Source organism: Cyphomyrmex costatus, unplaced genomic scaffold (genome assembly GCF_001594065.2).
Source record: "Cyphomyrmex costatus isolate MS0001 unplaced genomic scaffold, Ccosl1.0 scaffold100, whole genome shotgun sequence".
Taxonomy (NCBI): domain Eukaryota; kingdom Metazoa; phylum Arthropoda; class Insecta; order Hymenoptera; family Formicidae; genus Cyphomyrmex; species Cyphomyrmex costatus.
Window position 1 is genome coordinate 1318548 of NW_017274955.1, and position 12684 is coordinate 1331231.

General features: G+C 38.4%; 1 protein-coding gene across 1 annotated transcript in view; it reads left to right on the forward strand.

The window, feature by feature from the left end:
- Window positions 1-5795: 5795 nt before the first annotated feature.
- Window positions 5796-12684, forward strand: part of Pgant9 (polypeptide N-acetylgalactosaminyltransferase 9) — a 76912-nt gene continuing 70023 nt past the window's right edge. Inside the window, exons 1-2 of the mRNA XM_018537702.1 lie at window positions 5796-6051; window positions 8734-8941. Coding sequence (XP_018393204.1) covers window positions 5796-6051; window positions 8734-8941 — 464 coding nt within the window. The remainder of the gene's footprint in view (window positions 6052-8733; window positions 8942-12684) is intronic.

The following is a 12684-nucleotide window of genomic DNA, read 5'->3' on the forward strand; positions in this document are numbered from 1 at the left end:
ACATTGATCTGGTGAAAGGCAGAAATATAAACAAACAAAAAAGTTTTCACCAAAAAATGGAATATTATTGTTTTCCTGTACGATTTCTGCGACGATAATACTTCAGAGACGCGACGAGAGAATATGTGCGTCGATTTTTAAACAAAAAAATACCGAAACCATGAGTTATTGTTGCAAAAAGCTCACATTTTGAACAATATATCCACATAGAAAATAACTATATAAATACGAACGAACGAATAATAAATAATTACAAAAATGAAAATTACGTTTTGTCTTTTTTTACGATTTTCTTCAAAATGCGAAGCAAAAGCGAACATATATCTGTAAAAGACTTTTTATCTATCCCGAAATTTTGACATTTAAATTGATACGTGAACACACTGTAAGTATATATTATACCTATTTGTACCAACTTGTTATCTTTGTAAATGCTAGAATATCGTCTCGATTTATCTTTTTTTCCGCATGCGTGATTATGAAACCGTTCGTCTGAAAGCAGTTTACTCTTTTCTAGATAAACAGACTTGATATTGATAGCGATATATCGTGTATCAAGAGAGTACACCAAGAGTGAAGTACTTTTCTCCTGTGATTGTTTCTCCGATCTTTCTTATCTCGAATACGAGTGTTATCGGTTTGAGGGCTCATGCAGATGTAAAATTCTTTTGAAGAGAAATCGTTTCCTAGCGATTCCTCTCCCTCGTGCTCGCTGTTGCATATCCCACGTTCGCACAGTATCGCCGCTAGGGATTCCGATCGGCTTATTTTGCTGGGCTGGACGCACGTAGACCAGTATGATATCGTTCCTGTTGTCCCATCCTGCGGATATCCTTTCCACTGCTTTTATCTCACGTGTCCGCACTTTTTCTGCCTTTCTCTTCCGTTTTTCTCGAACGCATATAGAGAAATATTTAGATGTCGTACATGACAATGTTTGTCAACGTAGTCACGAACAGCACAGCTTTCTGTATTTTTTATCAAAAAGGAAGTATAGTTTTTCAGTCTTAACTGACTCGCTAGAAAAAATGGAGCTGCAGAATACATTTAAACGCTTTTAACAAAAATCCAAAATTCTATCTACAGCCATTAGTGGTCAATATTTGATTAATCCGTCGAACGCATTTTGCGATGGATTTTACCTACCGTAAAAATTATTCAGTGGTAAACTGCGAGATGAGCTCTTATAGGTCAGCCGATGTGTTCGACGCCATGAAAATATTATAACATAAACATGGTACTATTACCGAATCAAAATGAAGAGATAAATAAACACAGAAGAAGCCATGTGCTTGAAGGGTATAATATGTATTATTTCGTTTTTTAACTGTGAGGAAGGAAGTTTATGTTTAGACAGAGAAAACGATGACTTGAATAAAAAACGGAATTATCATATTGTGCCCCTATCTATAAATCTACATTTCCCACTTCAGAAATGTGTTGACATACATGCACCCTGCTGATGCTATCGAACGTTGATTGACATCTCTTTCCTGTACTATTAAGCGTTTCCCAGACGTTTCTCACCTTCCTATTCTAAGCATTCATTTAACGACGGACAAAGAGTCTAACTATTGTGCTCTCGTTTCGTGTCGGCGGTAGACTCGTGGACTGGTAGCGAAAATAGAATCTAACCCAAATAAACAGTGACACGCGAGGTCGATGTTATCCTCAGTAGCAGCTCGGTCTAACTTCGATTAACACGAAAGAGCGATGGCGCTTATGACGAAATTTATGAAAGCAAACTCTTAGAAATATATATACTCTTTTTATATCTCTACTGTATTCGGTTTGATCACGGATTAAACACAACGGATGTTGTCAGCATTCTAAATAGAGAGGTATAAAGATAAATTCAATTAATTTTTTCTCGTATCTCTTATATACGCGTAAAAACATTTTTATTCAAACGAAACAGAAACGTAACGCTTTTAGTTCGGATAACATTGCAGAATGATGTCTTCAGTCAATTTTATTATTTATTCACAGCGATATTTGATGTACAAATGACGCAATGTAGATACGTGAAGAAGCTTACAGTTTATGCAGTCCAAGAAATATTTCAGTCTCGAGTCGAACCGCAGCACGCGGTACGGCGTGTGTCAGTTGTTTCTGCAATTTCATTCAAGGAGCTCATTTAATTTCGTTGCTATTTTAAAGTTTTTTTATTTTCAATTCTATACAGTAAATTAAATCCGCCTTCCGCATAGTTTTTTTTTTTTGTACGTTTTCTTTATATCGCGATTATTCTTTCTTACCATTTCGTTATGTTGATTCTTTATTTATACCCGACATTAGCGGCAGACTTACTTTCAAGATCTCGGAGTAGCTTATTCGCAGCAAAATAAATTCTGCACTTATCTCTCTTTTTTTTTTTTCCCTATTGTTGAGATACCGCGACAGGCGGGATGCCACACTTATGCTGCTTACAGTATATTTACTGCCAGATCGTAAAGGAAAGAAAAGGAAGGTTTTTCAGACCGATACATCGGCCCGAGCATTTTAGAGACGAGAAGTAGTAAACTCTTTTACGGAAAAGTGTCTCCGATAGTAACGACCACTAAAAAGCGACCATGCCACTTTGCTACGTACGGTTCTGGCAGAGCCAGACTACTCTCTCGCTAACGTTTCTCCAGAGCACACACTGCTTTCGCACGTGTGTCTACTCGAGACAATGTTCCCTCCACTCACTAGAAATGGAAGGCCTCTCGTGCTGTCTGAGGAAGATAGTATGATCTGCGGAGTCCTCTTACTTTATACCGCTGAGAAGATATCTCCGCAATATCGTGAGATTGTTCCTCGCGAATGTCTCGATTCTAATCTATGTTTACAAAAAGTTAAATTACTTCTATCTTCGATGCAATCTCGTTGTAAATCTCATCTGAAACGCGTAGTTTTATTCTGCAAGATAAAAATTCATCAAGCTGCGAGTTTCACTATGTCCGTTAACGATTAACAACGCGATTAGCTAGACATTATTAAAATGTACGTTTCACACGAGTTGTACTACGTTCATTAATAACCGTCTTAACGGCGCGATTAACGAAACTTCACCAAAACGTACAGCACACGCTCTCCCTTTCTCTTCCTGCGCGCGCGAGCGATATGTTATTCGTAAGACGAATGGATGCAATTTTTCGCAAGTGTATTATGGCGACGCTCATTCTTGATGATGAAAAGCTGCTGGCTTTAACTGCACTTTTCCCGTCATAACGTCCGTCGATGCATCGCCATTCGATGCATCCGCCGCAGCCCATCTTTACGGCTCGCGCGATACGGTTACGGTCGAAACGCGACGTTAAAACGTGCATGCACCTTTCTCCGTCTATGAATAGCAAACGTCTCCGGCGGGCCTGAAAAGAGCGGTGACACACGCGCGCGAGCTCCTTCCTCGCCCGGAGCTTTTCACGTCCCCGAATCTCTCTCGAGATGTGCCCGTGGCGGGGGTCTTTTCATCGTTATCCCACCAGACTTCGATCTTTTCAAATGCAGCTCTCGATTCTCCGATATACGAGCAGACAACTTTGCACAATCTGCAAGATTGCGTGCACACGGCGACAGAGCCAACTTTTCCACGCGAGGCGATGCGTTGCGCATAATGCAACGCTCGTGCCGCGCGTGTCCACTTATCTGCGTTCGATCGCTTGTCATGTCAGCAATATAATCATTCCATACAGTGGGCTCGACGTGTGAAAATGATGGATAATGTTAGGTGACTATCGTAACGTCGCTGCCGATTCGTTCTTTTTTTTTTTCTCTTTTGGTGTGAATTTCTATACCGTGTATACTACTTTCTACGATGAAGAAAGGATCCATTTGGTAATGAATAACGAATAGCTAACACGTCGACATCATGAATGTTATCATCGTTACTTTATTCGTATGTGTAAATCTACGTACCGTCCTAACATCGTTACAAGCACCATCGCGCGTCGTGACTGAAAGTTCCTAATTTCCTAATTTAATACAAAGTTAATAAAGCCCCGGGACGCACGTATTTTCCGATTACTTAGCGTCGGGTTACTTGCAGGAACGTGTTTTAGATACACTGAACTGTGGATCGTAGATCTAACGAGCGCGCGCAAATTTACAATTATTCTCTTAATTGAAAAATTTTCAGATCGATCGTATTTCTGCGTATATCATCTCCATTTTACGAGTATTAGTAAGATAAATAAATAAATTGTAAAGAATATATTTTAGAGATTCGAATTATATCTGCTGCATTAACGTATTCATTTTTATTTGTATTTAATATATAATTATATTTAAATATTTTATAAATATTTAAGTTTATATTTTTATGTTAAATAATATAATAATTAATACATCGCGTGAAAATTTCCTATTATATTAATGTGACAAGATATCAATAAAATCTTTGATTTATTCATGTTACCAGAAAACAGATTTAACGAATTGCTCCGAAATTGCTTTAAGTCAGATGAATTGCTGAATAAATAAAGAAACGGAAGCTGTTCGACTAAATATATCGTGGATATTCGTTATTGTGTCAGTTTTGACGCTTCAGAACCTTGAATAATTAATAACATGAAGATAGAATTTATTTTATTGCTTGTTCCAACTATCTTAGCACGTCGAAAATTAAACTATTATGCTATTTCTGTATCATCTATAATTTAGGGTTTTATTAAAACAAGCAGAATCGTAAAGTGTGCGCGGTTTTAAATGATTAATGGCATACACTATAAAAATTATATAAATTATTATTTTAGATATTTATAAAATGATCCAATATTTATTGCTCAATGCATAATTTTAATACATATATTACAATAAAGTATACATGTATAGTCTAGGTCCGTATTAATTATTAAACGAGCTTAAGTAAAAGTTTTAATCTTGAATGAGCACGCGAGTACTTTTTGAAGAAATAGTTTGTAAGTAGATTAGACTTGTCCGAATTGGAATTTTTCAATATTTCATAGGACTTTAGCCGTTATATACTTAAACTCTCTTCATTAATACGTTCGCTTTTTTATGATTGCAGGTACCAGAATGCGGTGACGCTGAGAAATTGCTCGATCCGAAAATACATATCGTAATGCATATATATGCCAAGTATTAATTAAAATATAAAGAAATCATATCCAGCGTCTACAACATTAATTCATATTGATGCAAAATCATTTCGCTATTCTATGTTGGCGTAACGATGAACCAAATGCAACATATCGATTGCTAAACGTATCAGACTACATCATTAAAACTCTGCCTGGTATAAAAACAGGTAGACATTTGCCACGGTATATCTCAAATTATATCTAGTGCGAAATTAGTTTTGCACAATTTAGAGCTCTATTTTATCTCACATGTATCACGCAACAGCATCGAAAGAGATCAATTCTGAAGAATAATCTCGCTGAAACGGATGATAAACATATGTTCTATCATGGAAAGTTATCGATTTTGCACATCAGTGATTGTCAGTCTTTTTGATTAGGATAAAGAATCGTTCTCGGTAGTCGAGACTCTCGCTGTGAAATTCCTAGCGCGATTGCTCGTGAAAGGAACGCATCTCCTGTAGATCTCCTCTCTCTATCAGGCGTTTAATTAGCGTCCTCGATCGCGTGGAAAGGAGGAACTAGCTTAGGTGCCCGGACCTTTCGACGTCACACGGCAAGAGCCGACCGGAGGGAGATCCAAGAGGGGCGAGAGGATGTTGCTGAGGTAACACGACATTTCGAGGCCGCACGAGAAGTACGATAATCGCAGCGCGGGAAGGTGTCGATCGCAGCAGGCGTATAAAGGAAGGATCGAAGAGTGACGGAAGGATGGGTTTTCCCAGGAGAAGGTCGCTGTGGCTAAAAGTGGCGGTACTGGCAACCGCCGTGTGGGTGACCGTCTGTTTCCTGCTCTATACCGAGGATCGGGCGGCGGCTGCCGTTCAGGGATTGGCACCGTCGGGCGTCGCGATGCCGCAACAAGCGGCGAATGGCTTTGTGCCACCCGCGGCGCCGTTTAGAAAAGAGTCGACTGGTAATGTTATTAACAACAGGCTGAAGATCAATCAAGCCGGTTTGAAGCAAGGTAATTCACTTTTTTTAATTTGTTTAAAATTTAGATAATTAATCTATTAGAAATGTAATAAGACTATGCACAATTCAATCTATTAGAACATTTATTTAATTTGTTGGAGTATTAAAAATGTGTGGTATAAATTAAAATGATCGTTTTGCATGTAGCTGAAGAGAGGATTACGTGTTTACGTCTCTTTCTTTCTCTTTGCATAAAAATTATTTTACCTCGGTTAAAAAGCGCACAAATTTGATTTAAAAGACAATCGTTTTATTTTTCACACCGAGATTGAAGATGTGATTAAAATCATATTCTTCATCGTTTACCGATGTGACGTAGATATACTGTGAGTTGCTACATGAATCACGTCTGTTAGGAAATGGCTTAATATAGGCAGACACCCTACACACACGTATGGGTTAGGTGCAAGTTAGGTCTTAATAAGCTGATAGATGTCCCTTTTGGAATGCATGGTCTGTGCATGAATCATACCCGAGAATGTTTGATTACTTCGCAAGCCACCTGTGGCTCAACCTGTGTCCGACATTTCGAGAATATTTTTCAAGTAAAGTGGGTGAGAGAAAATTTATTACACATCAGTCATTATACACATTTTCTTAATTGTTTATGACATTTGATAATTACTATATTTAATTTTCATATAAAGTTCACAAATATAAAATCTACAGATTTTAGTAATTATAAAAAATCAATAAAAATTGATACCAATATTGCAATATTTTTTTCTTATTTTATCATAGATACAAATATATACAAATATATACCAATTCTATATACCTATAATAATTAATTTTCAAAAAATCTCTCTCATCTGTTGGGAGTTTAATTTACTTACGACTAATCCGACTGAAAGAAAGAAGACCAAAAAAAAAAATAATTTATTTTGAAAAAATCTTTAAATCCTTTTAACTCGGATATACTCTTATATCGTTTATGCGTCTTGCGTTTCGATCGCATAAGAGAAACAGGAATAAAGGGAAACCGCGCGGAGAAGAACGTAGAGCTAGGTATGATTGTACACGCGAAGGATTCTCAAAGACGAAAGTTCTCTCGGGCGATGCCATGGGCGCAATAAGGAATCTTTGGTAGTTCATCCGCCGCGTTCATCCCTTATTGCCAGACGAAGTACGAATGGAGCTTTCGTAATACATGGATCATCCCGACGATATTGTCGACGTTGCATGCTAGCGAACAGCGCGATATATGTATTAGAGAGAAATCTGTAAATGTAGATCTCGAATGATGCTTAGTCGTCTCGCCCGTGCGCCGCGCCGTGCCGGTTGATGCCTCTCACGAGTTCACATTCGCAGAGAACTTGGCGTGCTCGCATCCCCGGAATGACGTGTTAATGAATTTAAATGCCTTTACGGGCGTGAATGCATGCTCCGACACTAAGAAGGAGCGAGATGCTCTCATCTCGTGCGAACGGAGGGGGAAGGTGATCTCTCGACAGCGGCGATCCTCCCCGAGAAAAGCTCGCAGCGTAACGGCGACGCAGCCGTGATGCACGACGCGAGTTTCACCGCCGAACTTCGTATAGCGGCCCGGGTCGCGGCGCTAAAGCAATTTGTCGTCCTCTTTATTGCCGCATCGTACACACCGGGGCCGAACTTTGTCGACCGGGATAAAATTATTTTCAGGACAGGCGGGTCGGGCGCGCCAGCCAGCAGACCATATCGCGAAGCGTATATACTTGCCTCGTTGGCTTTAGCAGCTATGCCGCGGCAATATGGCGCCGGCAAATAAAACCGAAGTTTATGCGAGAAAGCTCTTAGAGGGTGTACCTCGAGACCCGGCGCGTCGGGGATGTGGATATGCTGAAAATTCAATTCCCGATGCCCTTTTTCTTCTCGGTGCAGCGCGTCACCCGCCACCATCGACTCCGCTCTCCTCGCGCGCGCGCTGACGTTAAGCATCGTATACTCTCGCTATTCAGACGAAACAAGAAGCGGAATGAGAATTAGCTGAAACTAAACCGGAACGCGACAAAATACGAGCAGGGTCACGAGTCACCATATTGCTTCACTTACCTTTCTATCGTCGACGCGTAAGCAGCGTGATAATGCCTTTCTCAATTTATTAGCAATTCTAACTTCAATTCGGAGAATTCTCTTCGCGATATAAAATTATACGCTTATGAATATTGTTAATCTTGGAAACGTAATAATTTTTTAACGTTATCGTTAATATAAGGATAGTATTGATTCGATAAACCGTCAGTCTTCTTTTTCCAATTATTGGTCTTGAAAATTCATTCAATAAGAATTTAAATTTTTATTCTGACCTGCGCTAGAAAAAATGCAATGTGTGCAAAATGAAATGAAATTAAAACGCAAGAAGAATTTTTTAAACAAGATACTATTTTTTTAGAAGGAATATTTCTGGATTGTTCAAAAGCAATATATAACTTTTATCTCTTATTTAACTTCATTTACATTTTGTGGCATTTCCAAAGATCGGCATATAATAATAGTTCTTAACATTAATAAAGATTCAATAAATTAATGGCATACAATATTTTAATCTAATTTTATCTAATGTGACGGTGAGATAAATTTAAGGATGTATACAATTTACAATGAATAGACATTATGTATAATATTTAACTATAATCACATGCCAACACCTTCATACAAAATGTCACTCATCTGTGACCTTTGATGGCTTTTATAGATTCTATAGGTGGTGGAGTGCTGGATATACCACGGGAACCGGATACTGCTGCACCCGGTGAGATGGGCAGACCCGTGATATTGCCGGCCAACATGTCCGCTCAGACGAAGAAGCTAGTGGACGATGGCTGGCTCAATAACGCGTTTAATCAGTACGTCAGTGATTTAATCTCCGTGCACAGATCTCTGCCCGATCCACGCGACCAATGGTGAGTCATATTTACTATACATAATTTTAATTTGTAATAGCTCGCCACAGTTAATGACATATTTGCTGTCTAAAATGATTAATTCCTTTCCATTTTATTTTCATTAAAAAGATAATAGCTTATACCAACGATGTGTCTATAATAATGGAAGTTTTATCGCAAACTGTCCTGCAAAGGACACATACTATTTATTACGTTCAGAGACGCGATCGGTGGCTCGTTTATCAGCGTGATATTTGCCATCCGAGGAAATGAAAAATATACGCAAAGTAAATGTAAAAAAGGAAAGAAAAACGAGCGTTTAAACGTAACATCTCTAGAGGGTTATATCCGTTATATAAAAGGGGTATGGTACGTTGGTCCCCGAGGCACCGACAGAGTAACAGCCAGCGGCGTTTCGCCGATCGAGACAGATAGGCTGCGGTAATGCGTCGGCGAATCGTAGCCGTAAATGTTCCGTGTCATTTTCCTTTACCGCATATACGGTCGCATCATAACATGGTATAGTCTATGATAAAACATAACGGAGGGTTAAAGGCCGCGACATCCACTAGCTATATCTATAATAGCTATCTTGATCCGCGAACCTTCCATTCTTTTCTTTCACTTAAGAGAAAAATCACCTCCGTAGAACATCTACGATGCACACGGAACAAATCGTTCTTTATGAGTATAAGATTTGAGTTAGTAGTTTTCTTCTTTGCGTACCGACGAAAAATCCAGAATCCAGATGCAATGCAAAGTCTTCGCGCTCGCGAAGCAACAGCTGCATCGTAAATTGCACGGTATCATATAGAATCAGTTTCTCTTTTAATAGCAAGACTTATTTCCTGCATTCGTAACTCGTTGACTTCTTCTATAAGTAACGTGACCAGACGTCCTTCTTCCTTTTTAAAAAAGGATAAGGTCTTTTATAAATATATCCTCTCTTAAAAATATCTTTAAAAGACATATCGATCGCTCTCTTCATCTCACTGTGTTGTTAAAATATGATACTTTATTTTTATTTATCCGATGCAATAAATATACTCGTAGGTACAGTTATATTTATTTACCATAATTGTGAAAGGACGAGAACACTGCAGCTATAAAATTGCGTTTATTTCCATGGCTGCGAGGTCGTTGCGGACATCGAATGTACCTGTTAATAAAGTTTCTGTTAAATGTCGATATCATATGTACGATCGGAAATTACTTTTCTTTAGTCTTGCGTTTCATCGTACCAAAGTGCAATTTATTCAGGCACAACGCGTACGATCACGAAGGATATTAAAAACGGCTTTTGCGGAGAGAACGTTTTATCCGAGGCCGGAGAGAGTGCTCTCTCGCTCTGAGTGAAATACGTAATGCAATGGTGTTGCGAGGAGCATTTCTCGAGTAATATTATAACGCAATGCCTCATGTAATTTGCATCGCGCCATTATTTTAATTACGGCACTAAGTTAAACGCGTTGCTATTATATGTAAACATCTCCGTTAAACGAAGAAGAACAACCATACTAATGCATACGTACGCGTACACTGTATGTGCGTCGTCCAAGCCATGCTAATGACCCTCTATTCCGAATTCTTGTTAACGTTGCAAATTATTTTCCGTCTACGTCGCAAATGCAATTTCACGGGGTGAGAGAGAGAGAGAGAGAGAGAGAGAGAGGGGGGGGGGGGGGGCGTTCGCGTCCGCTCGCCTGCGCGAAGTACTACGGTACGTGTTACGTGTTGTTTAATTAATTGCACTGTGCCTAATTTGTTGCGCGAGTTGACCGTAATAGTCTACGGCGAAAAGAGCGCGCGCGGGCGACGTAGTTCGGAAATTTAATCATCGGAAAATGCGTTACCGGAAATTAATACATTGCCCCGTCGCCGTCCTTACGTCACGCGGGAATTCTGAAACTTCTCGCTGAGAAGTTTTCAATTATACTATCTCATTAAAACAGAACGTTCTTTTTTCCATCTCGATCGCGTTAGAGGATCTTCTCTCTCTCTCGTAGGCAAATATGTTCGTAGAATTTAAATGACCGTTATTAAATTTAATATTTTGTTATGTAATATGAATAACAATAGGTACGTTTATTGTGCCGGCTGTTGATGAAATTCTACATTTTGCCAGAGATATTTTAGATACATTATATATATATTATGTATATTTTATTTGCACCGCACTTTTTTACTCATTTCTGCCTATACTTTTTTATTTCTTTATCATTTTAGCATAATCCAACGCTCGCACTTTAACTATATGCAATTTACTCCAAACAACAAATTGATAATTTTGTTAAAATCCGTCTCAAAGATCGACGTGATTTATTCGAATGAAACCGGGCCGTAGGGCCGTAACTATACAGTACCTGCGGTACGTCCGAAATATGTTTCGCGGTGACCGTAAATTTTCGCTAAAACTTCGTCCTGGTGGCGGGAGCGGCGTCGGGCCGACCGCGGTAGCGAATTAACCCCATGAATATTAATTACAATTTACATGATATTAACCGACATTATCAGGACAGGTGGGCAAACTTCGTGGGTGCCTGTTGTTACTGACACACCGCGAGTCGCGTCCGTAACTAACGGCTTGGATAAAGGTGCCACCACACTATAACGCAGGTGTGCTATACGATGTGCTTACGAACAGGTGTCCTTGATTTAGAGCAATGAGGATTGTTCAGAGAGAAAATCGGTAGATAATCGTTTCATTGATATATCATAAGTATATTCGAATGGTAAAAAAACATTTGAATAAATAATCGTAATTTTATTGAGCATCTCGTAATATAAACTTGTCGAATAATCATAAATATATTGCGTGTTATTTATGAAAGTACGTTGTCACTTTATTAAGTAGAATAAAGCGGTCGATCTGAACGATTACATTTTATGTCTGATAAATTGATCAAAGGAAAAAGGTAGTGAAAGAAACATTTATTCAATTAGCAGGCAACACAAGAAATAATAAATCGGTATTGGTAGCGTATTTATTCCTATCGAATTCACGCAGAATGCACGTATATCTCTTATTTTAACACAACTATTTTATTGTCAAATATTTTTTTAGCGAGTGGAATAATTGTCATAGGTTTCTTTTTTTACAAAACAAGAAATTGTCGTCTTTTCCCCTACTTTTTATGCCGTTTTATTATGCCGTTTCAGAAAGTACATTTCCGACAGCTTAAACAGTTAAAACGAACTAATTCTGAATTTTATTGAATTAGCAGTCACAGAGTCGAAATAATTAGCGATTACGATCGCGTTAGTTAACAAAGGTACAACGCGTCGGTGGTTATTAATTATTAATTTAAACACCCGAGGGCGACTGTAATTACCGCGGTGGACCAATCATTTAAAGTGGTCGTTATCTCCGCCACGGTACATATTGTTTTTTGAATATTCAATTAAGCGACCTTCAACAGCTTGGTGCGGCTCATTGAATAACGGAGGGCCATTTCCCCTAACGAATGATTCAATTAATTTTACGGTTGATATAACAGAACTACTATACAGAAAAAAAAAGTATCAATCTTGTAAGCAACTAAAATTATTTGAAATAATCGGAAAAGTTGATAAACCGTTTGTCAATAAAACAAAACCTCTATTTTGCTCAATTGTAATATAGGAAATATTTAAAATAAATAAAGTAGTGTCGCGTATTTACTTATAAATTTGAATTACCGTTTGTAAAGTTTTAAAATAATTTTTATCTATTTACATTTAATGATAGTTGCATTGAAGTTACATTGGCGTTACATTTTTAT